Below are 18,220 nucleotides of genomic sequence, written 5' to 3'. Positions count from 1 at the left end.
CCTGGAGTCATGTGAAGAGGTTAATGCCCAAGGCCCTAGACCCACTCCCTCTGGGCTGTAGATTGACACTGCTGTGCCAGTGCCCTTTCCCCACTATGGATAAGAGGCAGCCCTCACAGTCACAATGCTCCCGGGTCACAGAGGCGCTGGGCCCTAGCCCAGCCTCTGCCTGGGAAGTTCCCTCTGGGAACGTCTTCCGGTGGGTACTACAGGCCTGATTCTAGGCCCTATGGCCTGTGGAACCGCACCACTGGGGGGAAGGCTGGGCCGGACAGAGTCATCACGTGTGGTGCCGGCCCCATGGATGACGTGGAGTGGACACAAAGCCCCAAGCCTGAGGAGCTAAGGGTTGGGCTCATCAGCTGGGCAGGATCCTACCTCACTTATGAGACGTATACGAATATAGTCACTGCTACTGCGAGGGGTTTGGGCCGGAGACAGGTAACAAAGCAAACCTGTACTGGAGCCATTTTTCCCAATGGCCAAGCTCTCGTGAGCGTGTGCGTGTGTCCATGTGTCTGTGTGCGCACACGCGGTGGTGGCAGGGGTACACTCTCAGCCTAATCATCTTCCCAGCCTTTGACATTGTCAGGCTGAGAGCCTCCTACCCCAGGCTTTTGGTCACAGGTCTCCACTGCTCCGTCTCCCTCTCTCTAAACCTGTTCCGAGAGACAAAGTGTTAGCCCTTCCTTCCTAGTCTTCCCTGGCTGCTCTCTTCCTTCCATCCCAATACAGAGTGGTTGCGTCATCACAAAGAGGCGAGATAACAGCCCAGGCTGGAAGGCAAAATTGTGGGCGTCCAAGGGAAGTTGGACAAGTGGAGTGACGGCAAGGCCTATGATTCTGTTCTGGTTGTAGTTCGGGGATGGGGTACTCTACAAGCCTAGGAGAGCTCATTTTAGAAAGGGGTATAGGCAGCCCTGCAACAGTACAACAGAGTGAGGCGGTAGCAAGGTCCTTGTTTAGAACAGGGTTGATCACAGCCGAACCAGACAACTGCATCTCAACTGTGTGTGTTCCCATCCTTATCCCTGGAGCCTGGACCCACCTGTAAGAGGTCTTGCTCTTCTCCTGCCATGCTGGCGAGGTGGGCTTTGGGGATGGGAGTGTGGCTAGTGTGCTCTCCAGGGGCAACAGTGAGGAAGAGGAAAGTAACATTGAAACCAAAACACTTCTTGGAAAATTAGGTATTGAAGGAAGCCACCAAGTAAAAGAGAGGGAAGTTTACCTTCTGGTAGCTGGAAGAAGTAAGCATTTAGAGCTTCTCTTGGGATCTTGAGAAGCACTCTGATTCCAGGAATAGAGGCCCCCTGAAATCTTTTGATTACTGTTGGATGAGAGGGTGGAAGAGCTGACCACAAAGAGGCTGATGGGGAGGAGAAGGTGGTTGGTCCCAAGGAAGGTTCTAGGGTGATGCCAGGGGTGATGGTGGTAGGGCTCCCTGACCTAGTCATGTGGCAGTACTGATTTCCTTCTTCCTCCCAATGCCTCTAGACCTGGGAGATCTTGGTGAGCAATCAACACGAAGCACAGGCTGTTGTACGACTAAGGAGCTTTCAGGGCCTCTACCTCCTATGCGAGGCAGATGGCAGTCTATCCTATGGCCGGCCAAGGACCAGCCACCATGGATGCTTCCTACTGCGTTTCCACCGCAATGGCAAGTGGACTCTCCAGTGCATTATTAGTGGCCGTTATCTGGAGTCTGATGGTGAAGATGTGTTCTGCAACTCCAGGGTCCTCTCGGCTTACCACATGTGGACCCCCCGGCCAGCTCTGCATGTCCATGTGATCCTCTACAGCCCCATTAACCACTGCTATGCCCGGGCTGACACTACCACGGGCCGCGTCTGGGTGGATGCGCCAGTGCCCTGCCTGGAGGAATGTGGCTTCCTGTTGCATTTCCAAGATGGATGCTACCACTTGGAGACCTCAACACACTTCTTCTTGTCCCACTTAGACCGGCTGGCCCCCCAACCCTCATCACAGACAGCTTTTCACATGCAAGTGCGACCTGGAGGGCTCGTGGCACTGAGCGATGGAGAAGGAGGCATATTGTATCCACAGGGCACACGTCTGCTCCTGGGCCTGGGCTCCAGTCCCCATAGGGGTGAGGAGTGGTTCATCCTACAGCGCTGTCCGACGTGGGTCAGCCTCAGGTCAAAGACTCGGAAGTTCCTCTCCATCATCTATGGCAAGTGCTGGGTTCAACACTGCTGTGGAGGGAGGGAGAGCTGGCTGCTGAAAAGAGAAAAATATGTTTGGGATCAGCAAAGATTTTTGAATGTGCTGGGATCCCAAGAAGATCTCTTGTGCCATGGAGCAGGGTGATAAGGCCAGGGTCATGGGCTTTAGGGGAAAGTAGCCTGGGTCTTTCCAAGTTCCTATGGTCCAGAAGGGGATGAAAGCTGAGGGGGGCAAACAGAGGGAACCCCAGCCATAAATCGTGGAGGAGGGGCTGACACTGAGGGTGAGACCAGACTCTCCCTCTGACGTATTCTTTCTCTGCAGATGTTGAGGTATATGCTGCCTCTGAGCACGTAACCCCAATGTCCTTGTTCCAGTTTGAATGTGACAACGAGAGCCTCACCCTGCAGCTTCGTGCAGCAAATGGCTGCTACCTAGCCCAGGTAAGACCTTGGCCTTCTGAGCAAGAGAACCCTTGATCCCTGAGTCCTCTCATTCTAGACGTACTTTCTCCTTCTTCAAGGCAAGTGACTAGATGCTGAAGTGAACAATGGAGGCCCATATCAATTTTCAACCAATGGGCCCAATTTTATCCAATAGGGCCTCTTAAAAAAAATTTACTTTTTTGAGGCAGAATTTATTTACAATAGAATGTACCACTTTTAAGCATACAGTAAGTTTTGACAAATACATATATACCTATGCAAGTATGCCACAATCACAAGTTAGAGAATATTTCTATCTCCACAGAAATTCCCTCTTTTCCCTTTTATGTATTCTGTCACTATAGATTAGATTTGTCTATTATAGAATTTCATATAAATGGAATCACATGGGGTTGCAGTATGTATTCTTCCATCAGCATAACGTTTGTGAGATTCATGATCTGTGTACCACTGGTTTGTTCCTTTTTATTGCTGAGTAGTGTTCCATACTAGTACTCATAAACACAAACGTAATTTGCTTATCCATTTGCTTGTCGATGAACCCTTGAGTTGTTTCCAGTGTGGGCTATTATGAATAAAGTTACTATGAACATCTGTGTACAAGCTTTTTTGTGGGACTGTATTTTTAGTTATCTTAAAGCAAGTACCTAGCAGTCGAAATATTGGGTCACGTGATCAACGTGCATTTATATTTTTAAGAAAATGTTAGTTTTTGAAATGGAGTATACAATTTTACATTCTTGCCAGTAATGTATGAGGGTTCTAATCACTCCACATCCTCATCGTGATGTCTGTCTTTTTAATTTTAGCCACTCTAGTAGGTATGTCGTGACATCTTACTGTGGCTTTAATTTGCATCTCCCTTATAATTAATAATGTTGAGTATCTTTTCATGTGCTTACTGGCCATTTGTAGATCTTCTCTGTGAGGTGTCTGTTCACATCTTTTGCCCATCTGTCACTGGGTTGTTTATCTTATTATTGAGTTTTGAGAGTTCTTTCTATGTTCTGAAGTCAAGTTCTTTGCCAAATATATGTGTTGTGTTTCCTCCCAATCTGTGGCTTGCCTTTTCATTTGCTTACAAGTGTCTTTTGAGCAGCAAGTTTTTAATTTTGATGAGGTACCAATTTCTCCATTTTATAAATGGTTAGTGAGTTTTCATCCCAATAAATCACTGCCTGTCCCAAAGTTGCAAAGAATTTCCCGTGTCTCCTTGTAGACATTTCATTGTTTGGCTTTCATTTTTATGTCTATGATCCATTTTGAAATGATTTTGGAGTCTGGGCTGAGGACTATTTCTCTCCATATGGATATCCAGGTCCCTTTTTAATAATGGGCTCTGGGAAATAGCAAACTGGGGAAGTGGGAGAGCTAAGGCCACAATACGTTTTCCAAAAAGGATGGGAAAGCATAAAGCATACCCTCCCAGGGTAGGGAGAATGAAGAAAGCTAGTGGGTGGCATGTGGGAAAGGGTCTAGGAATAGAAACGCTGGGAAGAAAGCTGAGATTTTCAGTCCTTGTTTCCCCTCTCTGCTCCCTATCATCTCTCCAGAGGCACCACAGGACAGTGGTAGCTAATGGGCACCCAATGGAGCCTGGCACCTTCTTCCACATGCACTGGAACTGCGGCAGGATTATCCTGCAGGCTCCCAATGGACGCTTCTTGGGCATCATAGACAATGGCCTGCTGATGGCCAAAGCCACCATTCCAGGTAAGCACAACAGCCTTCCTGCCAGGTTGTTCCAAGTCAGAGATGCTTTCAGAGGGAGCTGAGATATGACAGAAAGAGCACTGGAGTTGGGGCCAGAAGATTTGGGTCTGTATATTTGCTGAGTCACTGATTTTTTGTCATCGCTTGGGCAAACCACTTCTTTGAGCCTCAGTTTCATTGGCTCCATTATCAATGGAAGTGATATCCAACCTGCCTGCCTCACAGGATTATCGTGAGGTTTAAATAGACTCACACATCTCAAAGGAAGGAAGAACATCAGCATTTCTCAGGTTCCACAAGTGCTTTCACAAACATTTCATAAGCACCTAGCATACAATCCAGCACATAGTAGGTGTTCAAAAATCGTTAAAGTATTGACAACACCTTACAATTAGGGCCCCTCTTCCTGCTTCTATCGGTGAAGGCATCTAGAAGCAGCTCATCCAGATAACTCCTTTCTGTTTCTTTTAGGCCCAAATGAGGAATTTGGGATTCGATTAGCTAACCGTCCCTTCCTCGTATTGCGAGGTCGTTATGGGTATGTGGGCACCTCATCAGAACACGACCTAATGAAGTGCAATATGGATCAGCCTGACTGCATTCACCTGCTGCCTTGCCGCCAAGGCATCTACCACTTCCAGGGTGAGGAGCTCCTCTTCATCCTGGGGTCAGAGTCTAGCCCTGCCTTGGCCCCAACTCAGACTTCAGGGCCTGCTGCTCAGACCCTACTCACCATAAAAGGAGAAACAGAGTTTCTGTTTGTTTTCACACTTCAAGACCCCCAGAATGGGTCGGCAGAACAAAACCCAGCCCTCCTGTGTTTCCGTAGGGGGACCTGCCAACACAGGCAGGGTAGGGTAGTCAGGGAGGGTTGGCATGCTTCCCAGGAGCCTCCTCAGGCTGTACTGTTGGAGAACTTTGTCCTGAATAGGGCACTGACCTGAGCTCTTCCCTCCTCAGCACAGGGTGGATCCTTCTGGTCAATAACGTCCTTTGGCACCTTTCGCCCTTGGGGAAAGTTCGCTCTCAACTTCTGTATAGAGCTTCATGGGAGCAACTTGCTCACAGTACTGGCACCCAATGGCTTCTACATGCGATCCGACCGAAGCGGCACCCTGTTGGCAGACAGCGAGGAGATTACCAAAGAGTGTATTTGGGAATTTTAGGTAAGACAAGATGGGCAAGGACCTGGAGATGGGGGAGCAGGAACTGAGGGGCAAGAAAGGAAGGGAGGTGGGTGAGAGTGAGACCAAAACACCTCCCCTGGGCTGACGTCTGTCCCACAACTTGATCAATGCCAGACATTTGTTCCAGATATGTGCCTTTCCTCTTAGGGCTTCTAAACCCAGCCTTGCTAGAGAAAGGAGGGGCAATCAGATCTAGATTCCTCACTATTATGCCACACTGACACGAGTGTGCAAGCAAACTTGCAGGGGACAAAATTGGGTGTACTCGTGTGTGTTTATCTTTCTTTGTTAACGTGCAGTTTTGTCCCATGTTTCGGGGAGACAGGTAACTCTGAGGGTATGCTTTCTATCCCATGCACTTTCTATCCCTACACCCTTGGATCCCTGGAGTGCTAATGGCTCCCAAATATTCATCTGCAGCTTTGACCCTCCTCCCGAACTCTAACTTCATCTCTTTCCAACTTCCTGATGGCCACTTGACTTGACTTTGTCTTGCTATCCCCTCAAAATCAGCCGACTCACCCTCCCCTCCAAAGATGATCCTTCCTGCCCTCCCCATGGCCATCTAGGGCATGGCTGCCCTCTCAAATGCTTCTGGATCAAGACCTCAGCACCATGTCTCCTTCCTCCCGTTCATTCCCTTTACCAAACCCTGAAAATTCTTGGGTACTCCCTTAACTATGCCTCTTGAGGGCTTACTCTTTCTTAACTACCTTTGGTACCTTTGGTTCCAGCCTTGTCACCAAAAGCCTTCACTGAAGTAACCCCCCACCCCAGCAGCACTCCCCTGCCTCAGGTCGATCCTATTCAATCTTCTCTCCACACCAAGTTTGCTTTCCTAAGATGCTGCCTCCAATCCATCATTCCCTGTTCACACCTCTTCAGGACGCCTCACTGCCCTTAGCCCCGTTTCTTCACAGCTGACCTCGCTTTCTCGACTTGGAAAGTTATGAGGATGTAGTAGGAAGAAGAACTTTGGTTTTGGTATCATATAAACCTGGAACTTTAGGGAAATTGCTTTAACATTTCTAGGCCTTGGTTTCCTTATCTGTAAAGTGAGAATAATATCTACTTCATAGGGTGGTATGACGGTCAAGTGACAATATGAATCTAGATATAGACCCCTAATATATGTTCACTCCCTTCTTCCATTTTCTACCAGTTTTCTACACAAACCCTTTACTATGGCCAAACTGGATGAAATCACACTGGGCTTGTTTTCTTATCTGTTACGTGAAGGGTTTTGATTTAACTAAATTTCTCAGGCTCCTCCCAGCCTGACATTCCAATAGACAGTGTATCATAGTGGTTAAGAGCTCATTTTTGGACTCAGAACTGGGTTCTGATAAAATTAGATTTTTATCAGTTAACTTGTTGTTTGACCCTGGAAAAATGAACCTCACAAAGCCTATTCCTTGTGGATAAAATGGGAATATAATATCTATCTCCTGGGATTGTTGTGTTATGTGAGATAATGATTATAAAATGCTCAGTAAACAGCCTGGCACCTAGCACATTCTACTCTATCGGAAGTCTTCCCCAATCCTGTTGAATTCTTAGTAAATCTTTTCTGTTGAATTTAGTATCCCTTTGAACTCTGATGCTATTTTTATGCCATTAATATGATTTAAAAAATAAGTTTTACTGTCTTTTCCTATCAATTAACTTCACATGCATCTATGTGATCCCTCATCAAGAATGGAACAAATCATTTTATTGTCTCTTTTCACAGATGGTCTTACCAGATTTTTCTTAAAAGCCTAAGCTCAGCAAATGACTGACTGAAGCTTTCTATTTCCTCTTCCCTTCCCAGGTCAATGGGATGCTACCTACAGAAATCCAAATCCTCCAGGAGAACCTACTACGCTAAACACAAGAGGAACCCCAGAGTCCAAATCCATGAGAATATCTGTTACAGAACTTTCCCTACCCAGTTTAGCAAAACACCTGTTTCGAGTGACAATACATCACAAAAGGCCACCCCCAAGACCCTGGTGTGCATCTGACTCAGTACAGAATAGGGGTCTGAATATGGGTGGAGACTGAGGCCCCAGACCACTCCAAGTTCTATCCAGAAGAGGCGGCACCAAACGGTAACCAGTTCTTACAATGATCTTTCCCATTCCCACCAGAATCGCTAGACTTTTTCCAGTGACTCCATAAGGAGCCAGTTTTGCCCTGAAGGATTAAGAATCCAGATATGATTAGCTGTCCTTTTGGTTTTGAAAGAATGATTACTAATCCTATGGGCACAGGGCAATGGTAATAACACCTTAGGCTGGTATAGCACACTCCCTCAGCACCACCCTGGAGGTTTACCAATTATCCTACCTTATCATTACCTTTGATCTCATCAGTTGGGCAAGATAGGTACTTTCCCCATCACTGCCCACCTTTTACAGGGAGCTGAAGTGATTTGCCCAAGGTCCCACGACTGGGGTTTCTGACTCAATTTCCTCAACTAGAATGGACTGTAATGTCCACTACTCTTTCCATCAAAACAGAGTTTCCAAAATGACCATCATTCTTGTACTGTCTGTATAACTTTGGCCTTCATCTACCTACCATATGCTCTATCAATGTCTTTATTGACATAGACTCTTAAGTACTTTTATTTAGAAAGGAATATTTTAATCACTGTCATAAAATGGACGACCAGAATCACTTGCCATAAATAGAAAGTGACCTTAAAAATAAATACAATCAGGGCCACCTGAGTGGCTCAGTCAGTTAAGCATCTGACTCTTAACTTTGGCTCAGGTCATGGTCTCACAGTTCGTGAGATCAAACCCTGTATTGGGCTCTGTGCTGTGGGCACAGAGCCTGCTTGGGATTCTCTCTCTCTCTCTCTCTCTCTCTCTCTCTCTCTCTCCTCCTATCTCTGCCCCTCCCCTGCTCATGCTCTCTCTTTCTCTCTCTCGCACAAATATAAATAAATAAATAAGTAAATAAATAAAAACAAAATGATTATCAAATCCTAGTTAGATTTCCCTCCCCTGTCCAAGGCTCAGAACCTGTGTTTCCCTTTCCCTCTGTTAAAAAAAAAAAGGGGGGGGCTGGGCAGGGCGCCTGGGTGGCTCAGTCAGTTGAGCATCCGGCTTTGGCCCAGGTCATGATCTCACGGGCTCTGTGCTGACAGCTCACAGCCTGGAACCTGTTTCAGATTCTGTGTCTCCCTCTCTCTCTGCTCCTCCCCTGCTCATGCTCTGTCTGTCTCACTCTCTCAAAGATAAACATTAAAAACAAAAAGATTAACAACTGTTATAGAGGCACTAAATACTAGGACCAAAATGAAAGCTTCTGTTTGATGCAGTCAAATTGAATTGAAAGGGAGTTGAAAGGTGAATAATTTTCTCATTTCTGACTCACTATTATTTAAATTTTTTTTAACGTTTATTTATTTTTGAGACAGACAGAGACAGAGCATGAACGGGGGAGGGGCAGAGAGAGAGGGAGACACAGAATTGGAAGCAGGCTCCAGGCTCCGAGCCATCAGCCCAGAGCCCAACGCTGGGCTCGAACTCACGGACCACGAGATCGTGACCTGAGCTGAAGTTGGACGCCCAACCGACTGAGCCACCCAGGCGCCCCATCTGACTCACTCTTATTTAAAGCAGTGTCTACATGCCTCCTAAAATGTTCTCAAATACCAACAGTGATGCCTGACCCCCACTTTGGGGGAATTGCACCACACTATAATGAGTGCCTGGTTTTTAAATCTGTTGAGAAAAGAAGCTAAAACCACAACATGAGAGAGGTTCCATCTGCACAGAGGAAAATGACCTCAGGTTTTGTAAGTATGTTTCTCCTCAAGAGATATAAAAGAACTTTGTAAAAATTTTAATATAATAAGTGAAGCTTGAGAACGCTAGAGACTAGGGCATTTCTTTTCCAGAGAACTTTAAGAACAGGCCAAAGATATGGAGTGGAATACGCTCTTCAGAGAGATAGGACCTTGGGGGTCATTTAAGGCAGGATCTCTTCCTCATCGTTCCATAAACTCATGTACAAACTCGGATGCATGGGTATGCATGTGCATGGAGGCACACACACCCCCCACTCATAGTCTCTTAGGCCCCATTCCCCCAGGTGGCCATCCATCCTCCGCTTGATCGTGCTTGGCCATGGGGCCTCAGCTGACAGCTCCCTCCATTGCTGACATCAGTCCTGTAGTTGAATGAATGGCTTGTTCGCAGACTGTGCCGGGCAGATTGTCTTCCCACAAAACCTTACCCATTTACCTAGGCCGTCTGTCAGCAGGGCAGAGGCAGGGTATGCTCCGTCACCCTTGGAATTTCATTCTAGAGCTGTGCTGTCCCATAGAACGTTTTGTGCTGATGGAAATGTTCTGTAATGTTTACTGTCTGATATGGCAGCCAGGGGACACATGTGACCTTTGGGCATTTGATATGTAGCTAGTGGGAATGAGGAGTTGGGGTGTTCATTTTACACAAATCTTTGAAATGTTTTGTTTTTGAGAGAGAGAGACAAAGAGAGCAAGCGGGGGAGAGGCAGAGAGAGAGAGAGAGAGGGAGACACAGAATCTGAAGCAGGCTGCAGGCTCTCAGCTGTCAGCACAGAGCCCAACCCAGGGCTTCAGATTAGTGAACCATGAGATCATGGCCTGAGCTCAAGTCAGTTGCTTAACCGACTGAGCCACCCAGGTGCCCCAGCATTTTACTTAATTTTAGTCACATTACAATAGCCACATGTGGTTGGTGGCTACTTATTGCAGAGCACAGCCCTAGAGTGTTTGATGAAGATAACTTCTGGATGAGTAGCACTCCCAGATGAGAGAAAACAAACGTGCCCCCACTCCTTTTATCCCGCTTTGTGCCATCAGCCATTATCAGTCCATGCCCCTGCTCTTCAAAAGGGAAAGAATTTGGATATTATTCTTCAAAATATCCCATTCTTTACCCCATTCTCCCCATATTCCCCCTCTTTCTCTACATACCAAGGCTTCCCAGGGGGAGCCAGATTTTTTTTTTTTTTTTTTTTTTTGCAGAGAGACAAAACTGAGAAGATGTGAAACTTACTGCCAAGAAGTTGCAAGCAAACGTGCCCCAGGGGTGTGTATAAAGGGACAGAGTATGAAAAATGGCATTTCCACTCTGCTGCTTTGCAAAAAATACACATGCAATTAAGGAAGTAATGTCTATTTCCTTAGATTAAGGAATTACTGTATATTGTAGTTATGTAAAAGTCCCTTATTTTTTTTTAAATTTTTTTTTTCAACGCTTTTTATTTATTTTTGGGACAGAGAGAGACAGAACATGAACGGGGGAGGGGCAGAGAGAGAGGGAGACACAGAATCAGAAACAGGCTCCAGGCTCCGAGCCATCAGCCCAGAGCCTGACGCGGGGCTCGAACTCACGGGCCGCGAGATCGTGACCTGGCTGAAGTCGGACGCTTAACCGACTGCGCCACCCAGGCGCCCCTAAAAGTCCCTTATTTTTGGAGATACCTGTTGGGACTTAAAAGTGACATGCCATGATGTACTATCAGTGTGTGTGTGGGCACAATATGAGTGCATGAGTGTCCACACTAATATAGACATATATCTACATACATATGTAGATATACACCCAGGTAGATGAATATATAGATTAGACAGATTGGGTAGATAGTTCCATAAACATATAGATAAATTAAATAGATGGCAGCTAGATACATACGTAAAGAGATCATACAGATAGATAGATAGATTGGAAGATAGGAAGATACAAGACAGCTAGCTAGCTAGCTAGCTAGATATAGAGCAAACTATATCATTGTTAAAAGTAGGGGTGGGAGTATGAATGTTCACGGGAAAAACACAAACAGGAAGTACTGCTAATTAAAAAAATGCTTTTATTCCTGCCAACTAGAGGCCATTTAAGGCCAGTGTGAGTGGGCACAGCTTTCCCAGCCCCTCCAAACAGGTGCCGCATAGAAGGGGCAGCAAGACAGGACCAGACCGGGTCCACAGATGAGGAGAAAGAGTCACAGGAAGGAAGAGGAACCAGTAATCTGCTTGAGCAGGATGATATTAGATCCTCTCCACCCCAGCTCCTTTCCACTCTGGCCCTCCTCCTTCATTCCAGGCCTTGCAGGGGTGGGGAGCTGGACCAGAGCAAGGCTGCAGGGGCACAAACACTGGCCACGGAGGCAGTGGAAGGAAGGGTAGGAATGGCAAAGCACTACTGAATCCAGGGAGCTCAGCTGCAGGAGGCAGGTGGCCTGCAGAGACAAAGAGAGGGTGAGTTTGGGTTTGTTGCTGTCACCCCACCCTTCAAAGTCACTGGTGGGGAGAGGGACAGATATCAGCTCTCTACCCTGGATATATACACTCACATCCCAATCCAACCCCCTTTTCCTTCTACATCTGTCAGTGGAAATATAGACTCAGCGGGTGTTAGCATCCAACCTTGTAGGCCATGGAAGGAATGAAGAAAGCTGTATCAAGGTTCCCTTGGTGACCCCATCTGGAGATCTATGTCCTCTTGTGGGTCAAGGAGTAAGCCTTCCCCACACCCTGCAGGAGTGAGGCCTGGCCTGTGGATTCTTACCCCAGCAGGGCTTGAGAGAGGCTTGGGGTGGGTTGTCACTCAGACACCTGTCTGGTGCTGTCCCCCAGCACAGCTGATAGCAGGAGGGACCCAAGGATTCCAGGGCAGGCAGGACTGCTGAAGAGACACTCCCAGGGGGCTGCCATGAAAAGCAAGAGGAGACCCTCAGTTGTCCGTGATGCCTCCTATTTAGCAGAACTGGGGCCCCAAGGCTGCTCCCATGCCTCCAACTGTCTCCTGCACAACTCTAGAGGGCACCATTCACATAGTAGACTGTGAGCATGGTGCTTTCTGAAATGTGAATTGTAGGAACCAGGAGCAGTCAGGAATTGGGAGAAGCAGTGAGCCCTTGTCTTCCCAGTTCACAAACTCCCCTCTCTTCCTGGATACCTGTGCAGAGATGATCCCAGGGGAGGCATTGGGCACAGTTGGTACATGGGAAGCACCTACAAGGTGAGAGTAGATCCACTCAGAAGGAGGAATAGGTTTGGGGAGCGGGGAGTAGCGGGCAGGTTCTAAGAAAGATGGCAACTTCTGGCAGGGATGGGAGGAGATGGATGCTATAACCCTAAACTGCCTTCCTCCCCAAGGCAGGCCCTTGGGAGACTGGGGAAGAAGGATTAAATGTCAGGGATGGTAAACGGGGCAGTGCAGACCTAAAGAGCAGAGACTCTGAATGCTGAGCATCTAACACAGAATCTGGCACATGGAAGATGCCAAGTAAATGTTTAGTGGATGGATGGATAGTGGAGGGACAGACAGGTGGGTGGGTGGATAGATGGATAGGTGAGTGGATGCATGCATGGATAGATCCATGCATGCATGGATGCATGGAAGGATGGGTGGGTAGATGAGTGGATGGAAGGATGGATGTGCAGGAAAATTACCTGGAATCTGCATTTCCCACTTGAGCTTCTCTTGTCGGCGCCATTTGGCTCTTCGGTTGGAAAACCAGACCTGAAGGAGAGCAGAACGGTGTAGCTGGCTGTGCCCTTCGCTACCTGGCACCTACTGCTCTCATCACATGTTTCTGGTCTGGACCCAGAGCACAGACCCTTCCTCAGACCTGATGTCCCTCCTCCCTGCTCTGGCCTTTGTTCTCTGTCCCCCTCCTCACTTCAAAGGCTTGGAGTGGGGAAGAGAAGAGAGGAATAGGCAGAAGAACAAGGAGGGTCTTGTGTCTGACATTTTTCTACAAACGAATCTCTTTCCACCTTTTCCCTGCCATCTGCCCCTCACCAGAACCCAAAACCACCTCAGCACAGAGTCTTTGTTCTTGCGTTTTGTGCATCTTGTGTGGCAGAGTTCACTCACCCTCACCGTGTCCTCAGGCAGAGAGGTGGCAGCGGCCAGCTTTCCACGGGCCACCGAATCAGGATACTGCCCACGCTGGAACTCTACAGAGATCGAGGCTCAAGTAGTAAGGTCACAGGGAGAGGAGCAAGGCATGGATCTCCCCCTCAGGCCCCATTCCCACCTGCTATGACCCTAAACTACCCTCCTCCTTAAGGTAAGGCCACCCACAGCCTCCACTTCTCAGCCTTTGCCCACAGGCCACAGGGCCGTTGCCTGTGTCACACCAAGCACCCTTTCACCTGCTGTCTGCCCCAGCCCTGGCACCTTTCTCCAGAGCCTCAGCTTGGCCTGGGGAGAAGATGGTCCGATTCCGGTGGCCAGTCCCTGGGTGGGGACCCTGAGGAACCTCACAGCCACTGCGGGGAGTGTGAGGAACTGGAGTCAAAACATCTGTAAAGGGGGACAGTGGCTTGTAGCGGTTTGTGATGTTTCTTCTCATCAGATGGGGTTCCCAAGGCCCTGGGGCTATGGATAAGGGACAACATGGATATAAGAGCAGAGCCATGCTCGTAGGGCATTCACAGTTTCTTGGAGGTTACTAAAGGGGCACTTAGTGGGAGGCACTCCCAATGCCATGGTTGAGTGCATGCTTCGTGTTTGGGGAAACAGCAGCAAGGTTGGCCCAGGTTTGCATGATTCCACGGAATGTGAAGAGCACTCTGAGAGGCTGTGCATGAGGCATAGGGAGGGTGTGGGAGGTCCAGCCCTGCCTCTTCCTTGGCAGATCCTGTGAACCTAGGGGCCAGAGGACCTGAGTTCTGTCACAGGACCTGCCAACAACTAGCCGGTAACCTTGGGTAAGCCATTTCTCTTCTCTAAGCTTCAGTTCTTTTCTGCCAGGAGAGAGCAATACTCCTTGCCAGGCCCTCCTTATTGTCTTGTTGTCAGTGAGGGTGATCCAAGAAAGAACAAGAAAGGGCTTTGCCAACTGTAAGATGCTTATGTTTGCTCTGATCATCCCTGTAAAATGCTTACGTTTGCAGCTCCAAGACCCACCTGGTGACCTGAGCTGTGCCCAGGGCAGTCGGTAGTCCTCCTGTAGTGCCCGCAGGACTCGGTTGATGGAGGAGACCTGGGGGTGTTCAGGGTGTTGAGAGGGGAGGTGGTGCACAGACCCAGGGTTATATCCTGAGGATGTTTCCCCAGTAGCCTTTCTCTCCTCCGTCCTGGCCCACACATCTTTCCCAGGGAAGCCTCCTCTCTTCTCTCCTATCTTGCCACTCCCACTTTACAGAAAGGGGCCCAGCAACCCTGCCCTGCCAGGCTGGAATGGCCTCATTGCCAAGTAAGAAGGGATCTTCTCCCCAGACGGCCTGTTCACCAGCCTTGGTGCAGGAAGGGGAGGGCACTTACACTGGGAGTCTTGTCCTGGGTGCAAAGCCCTTCAGCACAGAGCTGGCGTTGGATCTCCCACGCAAAGAGGGCAGGGCGCTCACCCTTCAGCTGGGCAATTCGAGCCACCACAGGGGGTGTGGCCAGTCGGGGTTTGCTTCCCCCAATCCCCTTGGGCTCCAAGACACCTGTGCGGTAGTAACGCGCTAGGATCTTGCTCACACAGCCATTAGATACCTGGGTCAGATAAGAAGCAAGGACAGGTAAGGCATGATGGGCAGAGGGTGAGTGTCCCTAGGGCAGCAGGAGGCTCCAAGGCAAAGTGAGACTTACTGGACCAGGCTGCAGAGTTAAGAATTCAGCCTCACCTTTGGGAGCCTGAAGCTCCCCATCCCAGGCCCCAAGAGGGTCTTCTAGGAAGTAGCCCAAGCCTCGAAAGCCCTCAGAGTCTGCAACAGCCTCAGACTTGCCTTAAGAGGGTGCTTTGTTCCTGCTTCTTGTCCCCATCACCTGGTAAAGCATACTACCTTAAGGCTCCGTGAGATGTCGCAGGGCCGCATCCCGCTGACTGCCAGCCGCACAATCTGCTGCCGGGTGTCCAGGGGCAGGGGCCGGCCGTTCACAAAAAGCCCCCCCAGCTGATTCACACTGCTGGTCCCTGGGCATGAGAAAGAGGCATCCACACATCTCCCCTCTCCCCGGCCCACCTGTGGCAAGGAGGACCCTCTTGGGGAGGGTTACTCAGGCCCCTCAAGTCTGGTTTCCCACAACACAGAAAGTCTTCTCCCCAGGGGACTGCTCCCCTTCTGCTCCCAGGGTCCCCCAGCTCTCACTTTCTTTGGGAGGTGGCTCATAGTTGAGTCTTTACTTTGGGGCCATTTGCACTGACCCCACTGATCTAAGAGAAGCAGGGTGGAGCAGAGAGGGAGTGACTGAACCAAACTCCCCCAGAACACTGGCCAAGGGCATGGAAACCATGTGGATGAAAGCAGGGCCCTGAGATATACCTTCCCTCCTTGCACCAACCTGTTTTTCCCACTTCTCCCAGGTGTCTTACCATCCTGTGGCATGTTCCAGGCTGACACTTCTCACAGAAGGGCAGGAACTGGGAAGACTGGGGAGAGGGGTTCCTCCTGGGAGCTCCTTCTTTGGTCTTGGAGCTCAGTCTACAATGATTGAGGTTATTTGGGTGAAATCTCTTGCTCAGAACCGTCTTGGGTTGTAGTGTTTTGTGATAGAGGGCCATGTTTCTAAAATTTGCCAGAAGGTTGGCTGAGAAAATCCAAATTCTCTTTACTTATGCCCTTCTGTGATGAACTCATACATCACAGGGCCAGCAGAGGACTGGATCTTTCTGGATGACCTGATAAGGGCCTGGAGGGTGAGAGGGTTCTCACTTCTCACACATTCATTATAAGAATCCAGGGAGGTGGAAAAGGATTATGCTCCCAAACGCTCATGCCTTTCCCTTTTGCAAATGGACACCTGTTGTCTCTGATCCCTCAAAAGCCTTCTCAGCACTTGGGCCTCCTAAGTTCAGTCTCAATAGGGTCAAAACCCAAACCTTAGAATATTCTGCCCAGCCAGAAGAGGGCAATCAGTGACCAAAGATCCCCATTGCCTTGGTCTGAGGTTAGAGACCAGGTTCAAGACTCTGCCTTCACTATCAGGAAACTATTAAGGTTAGTTTCTCCAAACCACCAACCAGAAAGCTTTCCTCAGAAAACTTCCCCTGGGAGGTCTTGCTCCTGACTTTTTTTGTACTCTCCAGGGACCTCTGGGGAAACACAGGGGCTCCGTCCTCCCGCCCCCCACCCCCCCGCCCTGGGGAATCGAGGTTCTGGTTCCACCCACTGGAAGTATTGATGAACAAGCATGAACTCCTGGCTTCTCTCAGAAGACACATCTCCTGGCATCTTCTAACCTGCTGAGGTTGTTGTTCTCATTAACTCTGGAGAGTTCTAGATCTCACAGAGAAGGAGCTTCACTCTCAGAGACAAATTCCTTGGGATCAGACACTCACCCGTTGAACTAACACTTATGGAAAGCATGTTGAAGGCAGAGAGCGAGGAATAGGAGAGAGCTGCATGGTGACACAATACATTGTGAGGACAGGAGAGTCTCTGAGCAGCAAGGGACGCTTTGTCTCTCTTGCTTTCCTCAGCAAGTAACAGGAGTTGAAACCACCTCTTTTCATGCCTGGAACCCTGGCAGGGCTAGAGGTCACCCCAGGAAATAGCTTGTGCATAGAACTTTCCTGTAATAACTATGCCATCTTGGCTCAGTTAACTAATCTGCAATTATTTGCTGAATAAAGTATTAACCATCAGCACATTGCTGGTTGTTCAGGATGAAGGGAGTGAAAAGAAAGGAACAAGGGTTTTGCCCTCCAAGAGATTACAGTGCAGCCGGGAAGAGGAGAGAAGCGCAGGGGGGAAACAGGGAACTCACAGATTATGGCATCCGGAACCGCTTTTCAACTCGGTGGCTGAATTGGCTTTTACTCACTCCTCTCCAGACACATTCCCCTTTGAGCTCTCATCTTTCCAGAAAGTCAGGAAAGAAGGCAGAGATCTTTCCAAAAAGAAAGCTGAGGCACGGACCGGCATTCCCACAAATCAGGGACCACCCAGGGAACAAAACTCAAGGAGGGTTAGTTAGAAGCCAGTCCCTCACCAGAAGACAACATTTCCAACTCCTCATCGTGGGGCTCTTTCTCTGCCCCCAACCCTGCTTCCCATAGGTGCGATTGCCAGCTAAGCAATGGAGAGAGGAGAGTCAAGAATGCAAAGGGCTCTGTCGGGGCAGTGGGATATGGGAGCTCAGGATATCAGCCAAGCCTTTGAAATGACTGTGTGCCCTCTAAGTGACCAGAGCTCAGAGGAGGAGTGGGGACTCAGGTTCCACATCCAAACTTAAATCATCTCCAAATGTAAAATTCACAAACAGAAACCCCTTTCCCAACAGCCACCCACTCCTTCCCAGCACTCATAATAACTTGTCTGGTAAAAGACCTGGTGCTCGCAAGTTGGAAAAGCAGGGTAGGAGTTGGAGAGGCAGGAAGGCGCTAGGCTGCAAAGACAGAAGGGGAGAGAAGTTGGCTTGGTCACACAAAGACGTGGAGACAGCATGGGAGGCAGAGCAGACAATGAGCCTGTAGGTGAGCTACCTGTGTGGAGGCAATGAGGTGGGTGCTTCAGTGGGAGGGTCTCAGTCTCCTATGCTGGCCTCCTGAGACCCCTGCAGGTTCCAGGGGTGATGGTGGTCTGGTCCTAGTAACAGCCTCCACTCTGCTCCTGCTTCAGTCCTGCCAGGGGGTCCAGAGCTACAGAGAGCCCGTGCTCAGGAACAGAGGGCGGCCTTCTGGGAGCAGCCAGTGATGTCACAGGCCATGAGCAGAGGAGAGAGGAGGAGGGAGGTGTGCATGGGGCTGACAGACACCGGCCCCGAG

At 49.1% G+C, this 18,220-nt stretch overlaps 2 protein-coding genes across 3 annotated transcripts; one reads left to right on the top strand and one right to left on the bottom strand.

Moving 5' to 3' along the window:
• Positions 1-144: 144 nt before the first annotated feature.
• On the top strand, positions 145-8,264 carry FSCN3 (fascin actin-bundling protein 3). Of its 2 annotated transcripts, none has more exons than XM_058724411.1 (7): positions 145-441; positions 1,495-2,191; positions 2,509-2,627; positions 4,184-4,343; positions 4,815-4,985; positions 5,309-5,509; positions 7,344-8,264. In XM_058724411.1, the coding sequence occupies exons 1-7, from the start codon at positions 301-303 to the stop codon at positions 7,574-7,576; spliced, it is 1,722 nt and encodes a 573-aa protein (XP_058580394.1). In that variant the 5' UTR covers positions 145-300; the 3' UTR covers positions 7,577-8,264. The 2 variants fall into 2 exon arrangements, with proteins under 2 accessions (XP_058580394.1, XP_058580395.1); XM_058724412.1 differs by having other exon boundaries at positions 148-441; positions 5,304-5,509; positions 7,344-7,517.
• A 3,174-nt stretch (positions 8,265-11,438) lies between these two features.
• PAX4 (paired box 4) lies at positions 11,439-16,015 on the bottom strand. Its single transcript, XM_058723547.1, is given in 11 exon segments — positions 11,439-11,737; positions 11,739-11,752; positions 12,082-12,220; positions 12,472-12,527; positions 12,969-13,038; positions 13,396-13,478; positions 13,702-13,827; positions 14,434-14,509; positions 14,791-15,006; positions 15,297-15,476; positions 15,827-16,015. Coding segments are annotated over 11 exon segments (1,371 nt in total). The 3' UTR covers positions 11,439-11,515.
• Positions 16,016-18,220: the final 2,205 nt, after the last annotated feature.

This window comes from Neofelis nebulosa, chromosome 4 (genome assembly GCF_028018385.1).
Source record: "Neofelis nebulosa isolate mNeoNeb1 chromosome 4, mNeoNeb1.pri, whole genome shotgun sequence".
Taxonomy (NCBI): domain Eukaryota; kingdom Metazoa; phylum Chordata; class Mammalia; order Carnivora; family Felidae; genus Neofelis; species Neofelis nebulosa.
Note: the sequence above shows the minus strand (reverse complement) of the source record. Positions and strands in the feature narration are given on the sequence as shown.